The sequence below is a fragment of the Carcharodon carcharias genome, chromosome 14 (assembly GCF_017639515.1).
Source record: "Carcharodon carcharias isolate sCarCar2 chromosome 14, sCarCar2.pri, whole genome shotgun sequence".
In the NCBI taxonomy this organism is placed as follows: Eukaryota; Metazoa; Chordata; class Chondrichthyes; order Lamniformes; family Lamnidae; genus Carcharodon; species Carcharodon carcharias.
This window is the reverse complement of record NC_054480.1, coordinates 78,369,158-78,387,243: the sequence shown is the minus strand read 5'-3', so window position 1 is coordinate 78,387,243 and position 18,086 is coordinate 78,369,158. Positions and strand designations below refer to the sequence as shown.

Below are 18,086 nucleotides of genomic sequence, written 5' to 3'. Positions count from 1 at the left end.
TTAAGGAGTCTTGGTGAATTCCTGCAGTGCATCTTGTAGATGGTAAACACTGCTGCTACTGGGCTGCTTTGTCCTGGATGGTGTTGAGCTTCTTGAACATTGTTGGAGCTGAACACATCCAGACAAGTGGGGAATATTCCATCACACTCTTGACTTGTGCCTTGTAGGTGGCGGACAGGCTTTGGGGAGTCAGGAGTTGAGTTATTCGCTGCAGGATACCCAGCCTTTGACCTGTTCTTGTAACCACAGTATTTATATGGTAACCCCAGGATGTTGATGGAGCTCCAGGTTTAATGTCTCCTAATGCGTTTTTCTTTGGCTCGGTCTCTGTTCCTTTCCTTGTAATTCTGAAGAACTTTGGGCTGTTTTCCAGCATTAAAGACATTATAATATTATCGTGGGGGGTCCCTGCTTTGTTTATCTGGGGCTTTGGTTTGATAAACAAAAAGAAAGACTTGCATTTCTGTTATGCCTTTGCAACTGTAGGAAACCCCAAAGCACTTAAAAGCCAATGAAATGCTTTTGAATTGTAGTCACTGGTGCAATATCAGGAATTGCAGTAGTCAATTTGTGCACAGCAAGCTCCCACAGACAATAATAAGAGAAATAACAAAGTAGTATGTTCTTGGTGGGGCGCCATAGAGGGGGAACTTTATCTAGTACACCAGGGAGAACTCCTGGCTGTTTTTCCAAATAGCACAGTGGAATCATTAACCTTCATCAGTTCAGAGAGATAGAACCCTTCATTTAACATATCATATGAAAGACAGCACTTCTGAGAGCACAGCATACCCTCAGTGCTGTGAATATGAGCTCTGGTGCCCAAGAATTGGAGTGGGTTTTGAAATCGGGGTCTCTGGTAATGCTACCAACTGAGCCAAGCTGGCACTCAAAGCACTGTGGGCTAGTTTGTAATCTTTGCCAACTGGTCAGTAATCTGCTGGGAAGCATCATTCACCCTTTATTGAAATGAATGGACCAGAAATCGGATGGGTTCTATAGAGGGAGACGATGGGCTCCACCAGGTTTTCACCTAGTCTGTGAAGGTGGAAATACATGGCTGTGTTAGTGTTTAGGTTTATCCTTGTGAAGCTGGCTGGTGAGACAATTATTAAGATATGTTTAAGACTGTTGGGATATTGTAGTTGACTACACCAGCTGGATGGTGTGGGCCTGGGAGCAGGTCTCCTTACCTAAGAAAGAATATACTTGCCATAGAGGGAGTGCAGTGAAGGCTCACCAGGCTGATTCCTGGGATGGCAGGTTTGTCCCATGTGGAGAGGCTGTGGAGAGTGGACTTCTCCAGAGTTTAGAAGAATGAGAGGTGACCTCATTAAGACATACAATATTCTTACAGGGCTCAACAGGGTAGATGTAGGAAGGATTTTTCCCCTAGCTGGGGGGTGTCTAGAACCAGGAGACACAGTCTCAGAATTAGGGGGAGGCCATTTAGGACTGAGATGAGGAGGAATTTCTTCACTCTTGAGGCTGGTGAATATCTGGAATTCTCGGCCCCAGAGGGCTCTGGAGGCTCAGTCATTGAATATGTTCAAGGCAGAGAGTGATAGATTCCTAATTATTAAAGGCATCAAGAAATATGGGGATAGTGTGGGAAAATGGCAGTGAGGTAGATCAGCCATGATCTAGTTGAATGGCGGAGCAGGCTCGAGAGGGCGAATAGCCTACTTCTGCTCATATTTCCTATGTTCCTGTGATTGGCCCCTGGAGTTTAGTGCTGTGGGTTTCATTGCTTAAACCAGGATATCCTACGGAATGCACAAGACTTCTAACCTTGGCTGACATCAGTGTAGTTTGGGAATTATAGGCTGTGTAATGACTTGTATATAATTTTCTGGACCTTCCACCCCTAATCAGTGCTCTGTTCATTATTTCAAATGCCTGTTCAAAAAAAAAGCTGAGACTTTCAATGGTTCTTTATGTGCTTGAGTTATTCTTCAGGCACTGCATCACAGACTGGCACCTATGAGACTGGGCTGGAAGTTATATTGCTGGCTGTGTGTTTTTCATCTCTGTCTCTGCTGAAATCCATGAGCTGAGCCTAGCACACTATCTAAACAAGGGATCTTCCTGGTAGCAAACCTGATTGTCATATCTCCTCAGACATCCAGAGGAGGAGTGGAGAAGAATGGGAGGATGGGTTACTTCCTCACTGAAGTACCTGGCTGTGATTGTATTTTCACAGTTATGAGTATTAGAAGGGGTCTGTGCTGAGTTAGCCATTGCACTCAACTTTGAATGGCTTAACACTTCAAACCACCAGTGTGAAGAGCTTAGTACCAGGCCGTTTATTGTTGCAATTCTTTGAGAAGGTGGTTGAAATGGTGGGTGTGGTTTACATGGACTTTCAGAAATTGACAAGATATCACACAGGAATCTATTGGTGAAAATGAAGGGGTAAGGAAATCAGGCTTTGTAGGATAGGGCTGACAACTGGTTAGAAGGGAAAAAACAGCGTAAGAGTTGAGGGCAGTTTTTCAGAGTGGTTGGAAGCAGACAATGGTGTTTGACAGGGGTCTGCTGTGGGATTTCTACTCACTCACGGATCAATGGTTTCAACAGAGACCCAGAGAGGTTTGCTGACCATACTAAGACGCTGAATTTCACATTCACTACCTGGGTTCTGACAGGACTGATCCTCCACCTGGAGGGATTAAAACTGGGTGTGTCTTCAACGGGCTAGTGATCAACCCTGCCAGATCATCACCCAGGTAATGAAGGTACAAAACCTATCCCCTGAAACGGTAGGCAGAGCAAATTCCGAAAGAGAAAAGCCAGCCAGGGTTTCTGCTCCTGTTCACTGTTCAGTACATTGATCTTGGGTGGAGACAGATTTTATACTTGGTTATGAAGCCTTTTGTGGTGGAACAACCCACTGACTTTCACTGTCATAAGTTCTTGGCTACTTGGGTGAGGCAGTGGAGGCTGCTGGTAGCCATGGAGAGAACCCAAGGGTGAGTCGTGCTCTTTGGGAAGGGAGTGGGAATGAATAGGAGAAATCAAGTTCACAATTAAACAGCGACGTCATGTGCGTTTTGTTTTTTGATTATGTGCTCCATCTCCTAAAGGTACAATGCTTTATAAGCGTTGAGTTGTATGTTGGAGTTGTTTGAGTGTTGGCTGTCTTTCACATAAGTGGAAAGCCCTGTTCTAGTTTGTGGGGCACCGAACACATTTCAGTCTCGAATCTGGCTATTAGAGGAATTAGCTGCAAAATTTGACTCCATAGTGCCCATAGTTTTGGTAATAAAAACAAAAAACTGCAGATGCTGGAAATCCAAAACAAAAACACAATTACCTGGAAAAACTCAGCAGGTCTGGCAGCATCCGTGGAGAAGAAAAAGGTTGACGTTTCAAGTCCTCATGACCCTTCAACAGAATTGAGTGAATCTAAGGAGAGGGGTGAAATATAAGCTGGTTTAAGGTGGGGGGTTGGGGGTGTTGGGTGGGGGGAGAGAAGTGGGGGGTGGGGTGGTGTGGTTGTAGGGACAAGCAAGCAGTGATAGGAGCAGATAATCAAAAGATGTCACAGACAAAAGAACAAAAGAACACAGGCGTTGAAGGTGGTGATATTATCTAAATGAATGTGCTAATTAAGAATGGATGGTAGGGCACTCAAGGTACAGCTCTAGTGGGGGTGGGGTGGAAAGGCTAGCAGGGCATAAAAGATTTAAAAATAATGGAAATAGGTGGGAAAAGAAAAATCTATATAAATTATTGGAAAAAAACAAAAGGAAGGGGGAAGAAACAGAAAGGGGGTGGGGATGGAGGAGGGAGTTCAAGATCTAAAGTTGTTGAATTCAATATTCAGTCCGGAAGGCTGTAAAGTGCCTAGTCGGAAGATGAGGTGCTGTTCCTCCAGTTTGCGTTGGGCTTCACTGGAACAATGCAGCAAGCCAAGGACAGATATGTGGGCAAGAAAGCAGGGTGGAATGTTAAAATGGCAAGCGACAGGGAGGTTTGGGTCATTTTTGCTGACAGACCGCAGGTGTTTTACAAAGCGGTTGCCCAGTTTACGTTTGGTCTCTCCAATGTAGAGGAGACCGCATTGGGAGCAACGAATGCAGTAGACTAAGTTGGGGGAAATGCATGTGAAATGCTGCTTCACTTGAAAGGTGTGTTTAGGCCTTTGGACGGTGAGGAGAGAGGAAGTGAAGGGGCAGGTGTTGCACATTTTGCGTGGGCATGGGGAGGTGCCATAGGTAGGGGTTGAGGAGTAGGGGGTGATGGAGGAGTGGACCAGGGTGTCCCAGAGGGAACGATCCCTACGGAATGCCACGGGGGGGTGAAGGGAAGATGTGTTTGGTGGTGGCATCATGCTGGAGTTGGCGGAAATGGTGGAGGATGATCCTTTGAATGCGGAGGCTGGTGGGGTGATAAGTGAGGACAAGGGGTACCCTATCATGTTTCTGGGAGGGAGGAGAAGGCGTGAGGGTGGATGCACGGGAGATGGGCTGGATACGGTTGAGGGCGTGGGTGGAAAACCTCGGTTAAGGAAGAAGGAGGACATGTCAGAGGAACTGTTTTTGAAGATAGCATCATCAGAACAGATGCGCCGGAGGCAAAGGAACTGAGAGAATGGGATGGAGTCCTTACAGGAAGCAGGGTGTGAGGATCTGTAGTCGAGGTAATAGTTTTGGTGCTGTTCTGTGTCTAAAATTGGAGTGTATGTGCCATGCGGACTGTGCCAACTATTGCGTGAGAAGCTTGTGGAGGAAGTACTCAGAGTAGGTAGATTGATATTGTGTGTGCAAGTACAGCAAGTAATTAGGAAACCTAATAGAATGTTATCATCTATTGCAAAAGTAGGGAGGTTATCCTTCAGTTATACTGAGCACATTTGGAGTACTGTGTACAGTATTTGATCACCTTATTTAAGGAAGGATGTAAATGTGTTGGAAGCAGTTCAGAGAAGTTTACCAGACTAATAACTGGAATGGGTGGGTTGTCTTATGAGGAAAGGCTGGACAGTCTAGGGTTGTACCCGCTGGAGTTTAGAAGAGTAGGAGGCGACTTGATTGAAACATATAAGAGCTTGAGGGACCTTGACAGGGTGGATGTGGAAAGAATGTAGAAAAATCTAGAACTCGGGGGTCACTTTATTAAAAAAAAGGGGTCACCATTTAAAACAGAGATGAGGTGAAATTTTTTCACTCAGAGGGTTGTGAGTCTTTGGAACTCTCTTCCTGAAAAGGCAGTGGTGGATAGATTCTTGGTAAGCAAGGGGGTGATAGGTTATCAGGGGTAGGCAAGATGCAGATTTCAGTTTACTATCAGGTCAGCCATGATCTTATTAAATGGTGGAGCAGGCTTGAGGGCTGAATGACCTACTCCTGCTCCTTGTTCATATGTTCGTAAGCCATCACGAAGTCCATCTATTTCCACCTCTGTAACATCTCTCGACCTCACTCCATCTCTCAATACCTGCTGAAACTCTCATTTGTGCCACCTTTATCTCTGGATTTGACTATTTCAGCACACTACTGGCTGGTCTCCTACAATGTACCCTCTGTAAACTTGAGGTCATCCAAATCCTGTGTCCTAACCTGCAGCAATCCCATTCCCTTATCGCCCCAGTGCTCGCTGACATACACTGGCTCTTGGTAAAGCAATGCCTTGATTTTAAAACTCTCATCCTTGTTTTCTTACCCCTCCCCATCTCTGTAATCTCCTTCAGTCTCACAACCCTCCAAGATATCTGTACTCCTCTAATCCTGGTTTCTTGTGTACCCCCAATTATATTTGCTCTGCCATCGGTCCAACTGCCTGGGCTCCAAGCTCTGGAATTTCCTCCCCATACCTCACTTTCATCCTTTAAGACACTCCTTAGAACCTACCTCTTTGACCAAGCATTTGGCTATCTGACCTAATATCTCCTTATGTGCCCTGGTGTCATATTTTGTTTTATAATGGTCCTGTGAAGCACCTTGGGATGTTTTATGTTAAAGGTGCTACATAAATATAAATTGTTGTTTTGGTTGCGTAATACGTAGTTAACTGCAGTGGTGTCATTTTTGACATCAATGCTCTAGCTGATGCTGCCTCTTAACCTCGCACAGCTTAACATGAGTTCAGCAGCAGGAGGACACTCCGATAATGTTATTTAAAGTGATTATCAACTACTTTCAGGTTAGGTGCCTATGATTGCTTCTGGTTGTTTCTGAGTTGGCAGAACTGTTTGGGGGGTTTGTATTCTAATTAAAGTTGGTGAAGTCTACAAGGAGTGGTCAGGCAGGCAGTGAAGACCTTGGTTCTCACTTCAAGGGTCCAGCTCACACCACTTGCCTCTTAGTTCTGGGTGCTGTAGTTGCCACACCCCCATAAAAGATGGATGGTAAGGTGTGGGATTGATGTTGAATTTTGAATTGGGGTTGTATTTACTGGCACCACAGTCACGTTAGCCGATCGTGGACAACCTGGCCAGAATGGGTATGTGATTCTTCCTTTCCTCCTCACCAGCTACTTGCTATATACCTGGTGGCAAAGGCTGTGTCCTCATGAAGGTGAAATATGCCAGACACAGAAGACCATGACAAATTGCGACACATGCTTTGGATAGCACTGCAGGGCTCCCTCAGTACAGTCTAGGCAGTGGATGTGTTGCTTCAACACCCCAATGGTTTTCTCATTCATATTCTGTGTTGCACTATGCCTCTTATTAGATGCATGGTTTCCACGTGTGCTTGAGTTATGAGTCAGATAGTTGGCAGGTACCTATGCCTGGCATCCAACCATTAGCTGATGCAACCTTTGGTTGTGTGCCACCTTGCCCTACAAGGAAAACAGAGTGTGCCATTGAATCTGCTACCTATACTTTGTTTAGCTGATGCTGTGATTGAATAGCTGGCAGTGTGTGCAAGCTGTGAGGTGTGAGTGTGAGGCTTGCAGCAATGCTAAGTGTGTGAGGGTGCGGTGAACTGTGATTGATGGAGATTGTTGGTGGGTGAAAGGTGGGATTGTGGTGCATTGAGCAGTGAATGAGGCTCATGGTGCAGTTGGTAGGTTATAGAATTTGGAGATATTTCACTGACTTTGACTAGTCATGTGAGGTTATTGAACTTCTTCCAACACCTGGGGCTAGACTGCTAGCATTGACTTGCACAGCTACCTGCTCCCATTACCTTCTCGAATTTATCTTGAGGGTAGTCTGGCCCCCATTGCTCACTACTGTCCATTACTGCATCATAACCTCCAGTGCTATGTCAGAGAACCTTGGAGCTCACTTCCATCCCTCGCCCTTTTCCAGCTCAGTCACTTGTGCATTGAATTTGAGCACCTGCTCCAGCTAGAATGCAACTCCCCTTTAAGAGGTGTAGGCTGGCATAAATAGTACAGGCTTGAATTTGTGTTAATCTCTCATGATTTTGCATCCCCTACTCATGCGCATAGCTGTTCAACTGCTCACTGCAATCATTTAAATGAGCAGATGGCACAAAGCTTGTGTGCAGCCTGCATTGGAATCAATGGGCACAGGTTAATACATCTTTCCCCCATAATCTTTTGGAGTAATTAAGATGATAAAAAGTTAAGCTTGAATATTTAAAGTGTCAGACTTAGGCAGGGAGAGTGATTTAACAGTAAATTTAGGATTGACATTTGAATATTCTTCACACATTGAGATCAACTCATGGAATGGACTCCTAGACAGAGCAGAGAAGGTGAAAACCATGGAATCATTGAAGAAACAAGTGGCTGGGTGGGGGCGGGGTACTTTATACTGTCTCTGAATGACTTAAGCAAGATGGGCAATATGGTCTCCAACATCTGTAACTACCACAAGGAATAGTTGAGGTAAATAACTATTTACAATGGGGATGGGTAAACGCACAAGGGGGAAAGGACATGTTGATAAGGTGGGAAGAGCTTCATGTGGAGCTTAAACACTGGTAATGACTGTTACTATGCAGTATATTCCAGAACTTCTGTCGAGTGACGATCACCATTGGATTGCCACTCTGCTCCTTTTTACTTACCCTGGTCGGGAGCTGCACGTTTCTCAGGGATAGTCGGGGTTGGGGGGGCGGGGTGGTGAGGGGATAGTTGGGGAGTCAAGGGCTGTCAGTACCATAATTATGTAGGAGTTAGAAGTGGTTTCAATCCTTCTAACCTTTCCTGGGTAACTATTCTGCTAGGAGAGGCAGAACCAGCTGAAGTCTCCGATTTAAATCGGAGAATCGGGTGGTTCCTGGTGCATGGTAATTGTTCATCAGAAGTTTAAAATTCCCAGGCAATTTCTGTGCAGTCCTTCTGGGGGATACCCCAGCACATCATGTGGGGTACCACCACTCTCCCCCCACCCCCCAATCAGAGGCCCTGGGCCTACATAATTGCAATTATCATAGGAAACCTGTTTTTTTATTTCTTCTTTCACAGGATGTGGGTGTCGCTGCCCATCCCTAATTGCCCTTGCTAGGCCATTTCAGAGTACAGTACCATATGTAGGCTTGGTAAGGATGGCTGATTAGTGAACCTGATGGGTTTTTACAACAATCAATGGTAGTTTCACAGTCTAAGACCAGCTTTCAATTCCAGATTTTATTAATTGCATTTAAACTCCACCAGCTGCCGTGGTGGGATTTGAACCCATGTCCTCAGAGCATTAGTCCAGGCCTCTGGATTACTAGCCCAGTGACATTACCACTGCACCACCATCCTCCCATATTCTGCCCAGCCTTGTAAGAGTGAATATCTTTTTTTCTGTTCCCTTTCCAGGCAAATCTTCAAGGAGTTCACTGACATGCTGACCCAGGACCGGTCTCCCTTGGGGAACACCCGCCCTGGCCCAATCCTGGAACCTGGCATCCAGGGCTGCCTCACCCACTTCAGCCTCATCACGCATGGCTTTGGAAGCCCGGCCATCTGTGCTGCCATGACCTCACTGCAGAACTACCTGAATGAAGCGGTGAAAGCCCTGGACAAAATGTACATGACCACCGGCAGTGGCCACAGCCCACAGGATAACCCCAACAAAACAGCAGACAAAGATGAGAAACACAGGAAATGAACTTTCGGTCACCAGCTGGCGGACTTTACCCCCTCCCCCACTTTGCATCTGGGGCAACCTGAACATGGTCAACACCCAACAACAACAGAGAAACAAAATGGCACCTGACAGTAAGGTGCTGTCTCGTACCTCCTGTGCATCATCAAATGCAAGACTGCAAACCTGCACTATTCCATGACCAACTGTTTCATTCATATACCAAATATCAAACACAAGCAGCTCCTTCAAAGTTTAAATGTTTTATCTTTGGGTTTCCAATGAGATCCTGGACTTATATTTGCCAGTGTGAGAGTTGATGAAACAACCTGGCCTCCTTTGCAGTGTTGATGGTATCTAGAGTATCACTTTCACCAGCTCCTCAAAGGCCACAAACCCACTCTCCAACCCAAGAAAGGCTCCAACACACTGAACAAGCACAAAGTATTGGCACCAGGGTCTGTGCCAACAGTTGGTGAGCTCTTGGTTTCAAAATTGCCATCCTGAGTTGGTGAGAGGGGCCTGGGCACTTCTTCAAAGAAAGAGAAGAAATAAAACCCAGGCTTTGTGAAACTTCAGGCCCTTTGATATTAGTAGAGCCCTTTCAGTTGACTGTGCATGCTGGAATAGCTGATTTGCAATAGCAAACCTTTGCTGTCTCTCACTAGATAACAAGAGTAGCAGAGGGATTCTCAATTCTCCAAATATCCCACAGCTGACCAACATGACTGAGACCTCAAGGAAGATGGAAATGCTAGTCTGCCAAGGGGCCACAGGCTGAAAGACTTCAAGTGATTCCTAGGCTTTGCAGTGCATACCATTGATCAGTCACTCCCCTGTTCTTGCCCTGGGTGAGCTCGGGAACCAGTGCACCGACATTTACACTTTGTCGTATGGTCACCATCTCAGGCTGGATCAGGGTTTTAGATGCCAATGCACTATAGATGTTACCTAGAATACTTTAGTTAGGCTGAAGCTTGGATGTAAAAACACGCTGGAAAGGAGGCAATATGTTTCATGCTCTTGATTACCTTCATTAACCTCGAATGACCTAGCGATCATCTGTGGACTCTGAAGTAGATGATGCAGACTGAGCAGGTCAGACTTATATATTTGACAGGACCCAGGACCAGACTGGTGAAAGTGTCAATTGAATTTCCGACCCATGCAGGTACAAATGGAGGGTTTTAATCTTCAATGCTTTCTTACGTCTTCTGCTCACTACATAATGCAAAGGCCACTGAACTTGAACAAACCCTGTGGAGAATTTACTGCTGTGCTTTATTCAGGGACTCAAAACATGTTCTTTTTTCACAACTTAACAGCACGTACAGCCCATCACGGGGAGTTGGAGAGTGGGACCTGATGAGGTTCTGTCAACTCTTGACTACATTCCAGACTTGCGTTATAAACAAACTGGGTTTCCAACTGAGTGTTGATACAAACAAGCGTTTATTCTTGTCAGTTCCATCCCAACTTAAAGACACTTTTGGCTAGCTAAGGAGAAGGCTCCATTTGAAACAAATTCAATTGAATATGTTTTTTAAAGTTAAATGAAGCTATGTTTGATTTGAAAGCTCTGCCTGGGCTAGCTGTACGAAAAGTCTGTGGACAGGATTGGGTGTTGAGTATTGGAATGATGACCCCATGTTACTGACCTCTGCTGCTTTGAGCATGAAGCGGGTTTGGTCTTTCTAATTTACACTTACTCCACAAGTGATAGCAGGCTAGGAAATTAGAGAAAAAAAATTAAGATATTTGAGCCTAGAAATTACTGATGAAAATAGTGGTAGACAAGCCCTGTGTTTGACAGGTTCATACTAGGCATTAATCTGTTAAAACAAACTGCCAATGCTGGTTAAAATAGTCAATTGAGGGATGTTATACAAACATATTTATTAAATGTATATCTGTCCATTAATGACAACAGGGATTTCTGGGCTTCTCGCCATTTTATGGTGTTTTTTATGATTTTTCATTGCATGCCCTCTATTTAATATGCTGCTTAAATTTTAAAATTAAACTATTAACCCCATCTAAAGAATTAAGAGCACAGAGACAAATGAGGTGCTGTGACTCAGTGATGCCCCTTGTACACAGCCCAGGGGAGGTGGACATAAGTCTGTTATCCATTGTCCTCTGGCCTATTCCCCTCTGCTCCTTGTGTCTGTGGACAGAGATCCACAGAGGGTGCGATCAGAAAGAAGCCTTGAAATGGAGCTGGCACTGGATTAATGCTCAACAGGTTTGTCTTAAATTCCTCTCAGTTATTGCAGCGGAGATGATGACAGCTTATTTTAAAAAGATTAACACCTCCGGGTGAGAACAGCAAACAAAGGAGAAGCATCTTAACCATTTGCATTGAGAGTTTTCTTTGACCCAATTTCAGGGACAAGGTGATAATCACTTTTTTTTTAAAGATTGGCTGATCAGTTTAACTCTATAGGGCAAGGGAGCTCCCACGATCATGACATGGGGTCACAGGTCAGCTGTTGTCGAACCAGCATTGAACATGACAGCGACGGACCTGCAACATTTACACTGAAAGGCCACACGTACCAACTCCACCTTTCCCCTCTGACCTTGACCCCGCCAATTGGCCTGTTGAGGTCCAGAGACTGGTATTTGGTCAGTTACAAATCTACTTGAAAAGCTGGGTGTGTATGGTTGCCAGGCAGCCAGCAACTAGCTTGTTCTTCTCCAAACAGCGGGAGAGTTTCCTCTACAGGGTAAATAGGGTAATAAGGGAACCAGTGTTCTGAATGTACATATTTATTTATGTGTAATTTAATGGGTAATGTAAATACGGTCCAACCTAAAATCCTTTTAAAAAATGTGTTTACTTCTTGTAAATAGGGGTTAGTCTTCCCGTTTTCTTATTTTTTTGGAGAAGTATTTTCCTGTTAATGGGTAAACTAGGATATAATTCCTTATTCATTCCTGCACAGTTATAATGATGAGAAACATAAAACAGGGTATTTAAATGTGTTGGAGGTGCAGAGTGCCTGGCAGTGAGTTGAAAGCTGTGTTCTTCCTCAACACTCACCCAACTCTCTGGAAAAAGCAATAATTATTCTTTGTGCGAGTTATATGGTACTTTGTGTAAATGAAGTGAGAGAATTTTTTAAAAATCTCTTCTGTCTGTGAATTTTAAGCAAATGGATGTTTAAGTACAGCTCCTGAAAAGATGTGGATTCAGTGTCTTTCTGTCCTGTAATACAACATCAATTGAGAAAAAATAAAAAAAGCTATTCTGAATTTAATGCACCATTTGTTCATGCTGCCTGGCTTGTCCTTTAGCAATAAAGTGAAGGTGGGAATTAGTTTGATTTTAATGATTGGGTAGCTCAGCTATACAGGCCTTGGGGGCCCAGGTTGGATCACTGGGCCTGTGTTGAATTAGCTGTTCAGTGTTTAGATGGGTAGTGAGGTGAGATGGAAACTCAGCTGCTGATCCAGAATTGAATCACATGCTCTTTTAACTCCTGGGCTTCCTGCCCAGAAAATTGTCTGGCCTAGAGGCCTCCGGCTGACATTAGGTCTCATGGAGCCTTGCCTTTGGGAAAGGGGAGTGTCTGCAGCAACAATGGCCTAAGCTTTAAAGTGCTCCATAAGAAAAGTCAGCAAATTTATCCGTTTGAGCCTCTTTGGTCCCAGGTCCCCTTGCCTTCTGCTCAGTAGAGCAGGTTAAAGTTTGGAGTGGTAAGCCCCTGATGGACAAGTATTTGCCCACCCCTCCACTTTCCATTGGGCATTGGGGGCTGTGTGTGGGTTAAAATGGCACACCCTCCACACTTGCCCTGCTGAGAACACAAATGGCTTTGTCTGCGTGTGAGGAGCCTGCTGACACTAACTCACTGGCCTCACATTAGAGCTGGCGATGAGGGATGCTGTAGAGCTCAACTTGATCCATTCAACAAGACAATACAGTGGACCCATTGCAATAGTCAATTGCTTCTTAAATGCTTCCAGGGAATGTTCCTCCAATTCTCTATCTGCACGTCCAGTCCAAGTGTTTTTGTGACAGTCTTTTTGTGAAGAATTTCTTGATACAACCCCTAATTTACCTTTATTAGTTTAAACCTTTTTTTAAATTCATTCACAGGTGTTGCTGGCTAGGCCAGCATTTACTGCCCATCTCTAATTGCCCTTGAGAAGGTGGTGGTGAGCTGCCTTCTTGCGCCGCTGCAGTCCATGTGGTGTAGCTACATCCACAGTGCTGTTAGGGAGGGATTTCCAGGATTTTGACCCAATGACAGTGAAGGAATGGTGATATATTTCCAAGTCCTGATGGTGAATGGCTTGGACGGGAATTTGAAGGTGGTGATGTTCCCATGTGTCTGCTGCACTTGCCCTTCTAGATGGTAGTGGTCATGGGTTTGGAAGGTGCTGTCAAAGAAGCTTTTATGAGTTCCTGCAGAGCATCTTGTAAATGGTACACACTGCTGCCACTCTGTGTCTGTGGCGGAAGGCATATCAATCAGGGCTGCTTTGCCCTGGATGGTATTGAGCTTCTTGAGTGTTGTGGGTGCTGCACTCATTTAGGCAAGTGGGGAGTATCCCATCACACTCCTCACTTGTGCCTTGTAGATGGTGGACAGGCTTTGGGGAGTCAGGAGGTGAGTTACTAGCCGCAGGATTCCCAGCTTCTGATCGACTCTTGTAGCCACAGTATTTATATGACTGTCCAGTTCAGCTTCTCGTCAATGGTAACCTCCAGAATGTTGATAGTGGGGTATTCAATGATGGTAATGCCATTGAATGTCAAGGGATGATGGTCAGATCCCCTCTTGTTGCAGATGGTCAATGCCTGGCACTTGTGTGGCGCGAATGTTACTTGCCACTTTTCAGCCTAAGCCTGGACATTGTCTAGGCCTTGCTGCATTTGAACATTGATCACTTCAGTGTCTGAACCCCTACTATTCTCTACTCTGAAGTGAGGATTTTAAAGTTAAATTGTGAAGACAGGTTGCAAAAAACTTGGCTTGTGTTTCCTTGTGTATCGGAGATTGAGGGAGGATCTAATCAGAGTCCTTCAAAAGCTAAACAGATTTGATAGTTTAGACAGAGAGAAATGGAACTCTTTCCAAAATGTCTGTGGAGATTGGGGTTTTCAAGACTGAGAAAGAGGTAAAGGTATCAAGGAATATGGAGCAGTGGTGGATGAATGGAGTTGAGGAACATGTCAGATGTTATTTAGTACAATGTCTCCAGGGCTGACTGGCCTTTTCCTGTTCCTATCAGATTTTATAGTTTTATTTAAACTGAATAACCCCTTTCCATTCCCATAACCACTTCTGACACCTCCATAAGGTGTTTCTACAACTCTCAGATGTTTCCTTTTATAGCTCAAAAGCCCACATCTCTCCTGTCTGCCATCATAGCAGCCTCAGGGCTCCTCTACCTCCAACACTTGAATATCACTCTTATGTCTTAGTGATTAAACTGGACCCAATACTTGAGGTACAGTTTCAACTGAGCTTGATATGATTGGATTTCCATATTAATAATAGCCAGTTGGATAAAGTGGAGCTTAAACCAGCCAGGAGATGAGCTTTAGGATGGAAGCATAAAAATCTAATCTGGGAAAGGATTAAAACAATGCTTCAGTATCTGAAATAGCTGAACCTGTTAGGGTTGATATTCATTAACTATCTTTAATAAATATATCTCGATCACATTATAGAGGTCAGTCTATTTGATTCTTGGGGCTTTGAAATGATCTTCCCAGCTCCTCCACTCCTGGGACTGCTAGAGTTTCTATTCCATGAATCCCAATTGCCCTGTCTCATAAAGGATTAGAAGTATTCATTGCTACCCTAATGTCAAGAAGCTGGAAGACCACCACCCACATACTTCCTTCACCAGTTGTAGCTGTGTCTCTATTACTCCAGCTGGTCAAGTGTTGCCCTAAGGGAGCAAAATTGGATAGTGCCTGAAATTGAATGCTGGAATCTCAATGTGGTATTAACCCAGGCCTGTTTCTTCCAAACTTCATGCTTCCTGTTCGTTTAAATGACTGTGAGATGCAGTGTACTGCTAAAGACATTGCTGAGTGGGCTACACACCACAAAGGGCCCACATTCATACTTGGAAAGGAAAGATGTATTCCAGCTGGAAGAAGTCCAACAGGGGAGAGAGAGCATGTTTGAAGATTCCCTGATGCTGAAGGCCTTGGTGGAGTCAGTGGATAGGAGGAGAGAGATCCTTTATTCACATGGGGTCAGTAAGATTGACAGAGAGTGCAAAGACAGTGGGGTCAGATATCTGTGGCAGTCAATAGCAGTTGTATAGCCCTGAGGATTTGGATGTAATGCTGTAAGAAGTCCAATGACATTCCAATGAGTGTTCAAAATGGGTGAATGCATCTTCAAATGTCATATTCCACCTCCTGCAGCACTATCCTCAGCCACTGCTCAATGTTCCACAGCCCCATTACTCACCTACTGACAATCTCTACCCATCAGGATTCATACTTCACATTCATTGCTTCACCTTACCCTCACATACTTAGCTGCAAGCTTCACACCCACACATTACACACTGCCGGCTAGTCAATCATGACACCAAACACACTGCACCAAGCTCACTGACATACTTCTCTCTCTCTCTGTGTCTTGCAGGGGAAAGTGGCGCACAATCGCAGGTTGCAGCACCTCACTGACAGTGGACAGGTATGGCTGCATGTTCTGACCCTGATAGTGGAGATGATGTGTGCCATCTTTGCAGCAGCCTTTTCTCATGCTGTGGCCAGTAGCAAGGCTGAAACCATGGAAGATGACAGTATTCTCAAATGTTATCCTCCTCCTCATATCCCACTTCCTGCTCATCCTACACTCTGGTCTGATTAAGTTCATATGGTTTAAAGATGTACCTCTTCTCTCTCTGCCTCCAATGCACCACAGCCCTACTCATGTGTCTTTCTCCTCTCACACTGAGACCTAGCCAGGCAGTGGTGAAAGAGGAAACAAAAACAGGAAATGCTGGAAAAACTCAGCAGGTCTGACAGCATCTGTGGAGAGAAAAACAATTAACGCTTCGAGTCCATATGACCCTTCTTCAGAGCTGCAGAGAAGTAGAAATGTGATGAAATTTATACTATTTAAGGGGGGGGTTGGAGCAGGTGAAGCTGGATAGAAGGCCAGCGATAGGTGGAGGCAAAGGAGAGATTGACAAAGATGACATGAACAAAAGGACAAAGGGGGTGTTAATGGTAGTGGTAAGGGCTAAAAGAGTTGCTGAAAGTGGTATTAAGGATAGAAAGCAGAATGTGATAATAGCAGGACAAGGGTAAGCACTCTGGAAAGAACAACATGAACAAGTTTCAGATGGCCCTAGTGGGGGTGGGGTGGGGGAGGGGACAGTGGTGATGAAAAACGTATTGAAAATGGGATAACATGGGGATAAAAAACAATGAATAAATGGATAAAAATAAAAATAAGTGGATAAAAAATGAATTTTGAAAAAGGATAAAGGTGTGAAGATGGAGGAAAGATTTCATGATCTGAAGTTGTTGAACTCAGTGTTAAATCCAGAAGGCTGTAAAGTGCCTAGTCGGAAGATGAGGTGCTGTTCCTCCAGTTTGCGTTGGGCTTCACTGGAACACTGCAGCAAGCCAAGGACGGACACCCAACTACCCACCTTATCCACCTACACACCTACCCATTCACTCACTCATCTCTTTACTAATTCATCCACTCACCCATTCACTTTTCCAGTCACTAGCATTCAAAGACTGGGCATTTAAACTTACCATATGGCAGCTGGGTGCCATAAAAAGGAGTCGTATCCTGTCTTACCCCAACTCTACTCTGCTCTAGTGGAGTTCCCTGAGGAGCGCTCCAATGCACATTTCTGTGGAGCCGGAATCAAAAGACCCCAGAAGTAATGAGCAGCAGTGTCAAGTCAGGTGAATTTCCCGGCGCAGTGACAATCCACTCATCATTGCTGCTGTTCAGAAGATCTGGGCCATTAATATAGGTTGTAAATAGCTGAGGACCCCGCATTGAAGCTTGTGACACTATCAATTACAACCTGCCAACTTGAAAATGCCCCATTCATCCCTGCTCTGCTTCCTGTCTGTTAGTTAATCCTCTATCCATGTTAAAACGTCATCCCCATGGGCCCTTGTCTTGTGTAATAACATTCTGTGTGGCACCTTATCAAATGCCTTTTGGAAATCCAGCTATACTCCATCCACTGGTTCCCTTTTATCTACCCTACAAGTTACATCCGCATTAAATTTGTCAAACAGGGTTTCTCTTTCATAAAACTACATTGACTTGTTCTAATCATACTATGGCCAGAATTTTACAGAGTTTTAGCAGGTGTGCACCTGACCCAAACTCACGTGAAATCATGTGAGAAGACGTCGGGCACGCATCCCAACGTCATGGCACCCTTTCACGGTATTACTATTGGTGGGCGCACACCTGCGTCGGAAGCATACCCACTGACAATTAGAAGGGGATTTAAGCCCATTAAACATGCAATTGTCCTAAATTTTATGTGGCCTGTGCATTTTTATTGGCCATGCAGCGTTCGCATATTCTCATCATTCTCGATCCAGGGCGGGATAAAAGGCCCGAATATGTTTGAGGTTTGATGATTCATGAGTATTGCTGTCAGTTGTTCATTGTGTCATTATGGATAGTTTGGGGCATTTTTTGTATGCTTCTATCCCTCCAGCAATTCTGCATCTCCCTGAGGTACCTTCACAGCAGTCATCAGCCTACAGGGAGCTCGTGTGATATGGCCTGCCGGCGCTCTCACTTGTCTCGGCACCCACCCTGCCCCCCAGCTCCCGGCTGACCGCGTTTCACACTGGCCGGCAGTTAATTGGCCAGCCAGCATGAAATCGCTGTCAGGAGCCAACAGAGGGCAGGAGCAGACTTCACATCTGCCACCGGTCCTGCCGATCATGCTCCCGGGCCAAGTGTAAAATCCAGGCCTGTGCTTTCTAAGTGCATTGGTCAGACTCCCTTAATAATTGAGCTCCAAAATGGCAATGCTGGCATCAAATGAGCGTTAGTTACTGATGATGTCATTATCTGCTTGCTCAACATGCTTCTAATGCATGATCCCTCCG

The 18,086-nt window shown here is 44.9% G+C and overlaps 1 protein-coding gene across 3 annotated transcripts in view; it reads left to right on the top strand.

The window, feature by feature from the left end:
- Positions 1–12,241, top strand: part of tfap2c (transcription factor AP-2 gamma (activating enhancer binding protein 2 gamma)) — an 87,096-nt gene extending 74,855 nt beyond the window's left edge. For 2 of the 3 annotated variants that reach the window (XM_041205375.1, XM_041205377.1), the window contains exon 7: positions 8,731–12,241. In XM_041205375.1, coding sequence (XP_041061309.1) covers positions 8,731–9,022 — 292 coding nt within the window. In that variant the 3' untranslated portion in view covers positions 9,023–12,241. The remainder of the gene's footprint in view (positions 1–8,730) is intronic. The other variant, XM_041205376.1, reaches the window with a different exon arrangement.
- Positions 12,242–18,086: the final 5,845 nt, after the last annotated feature.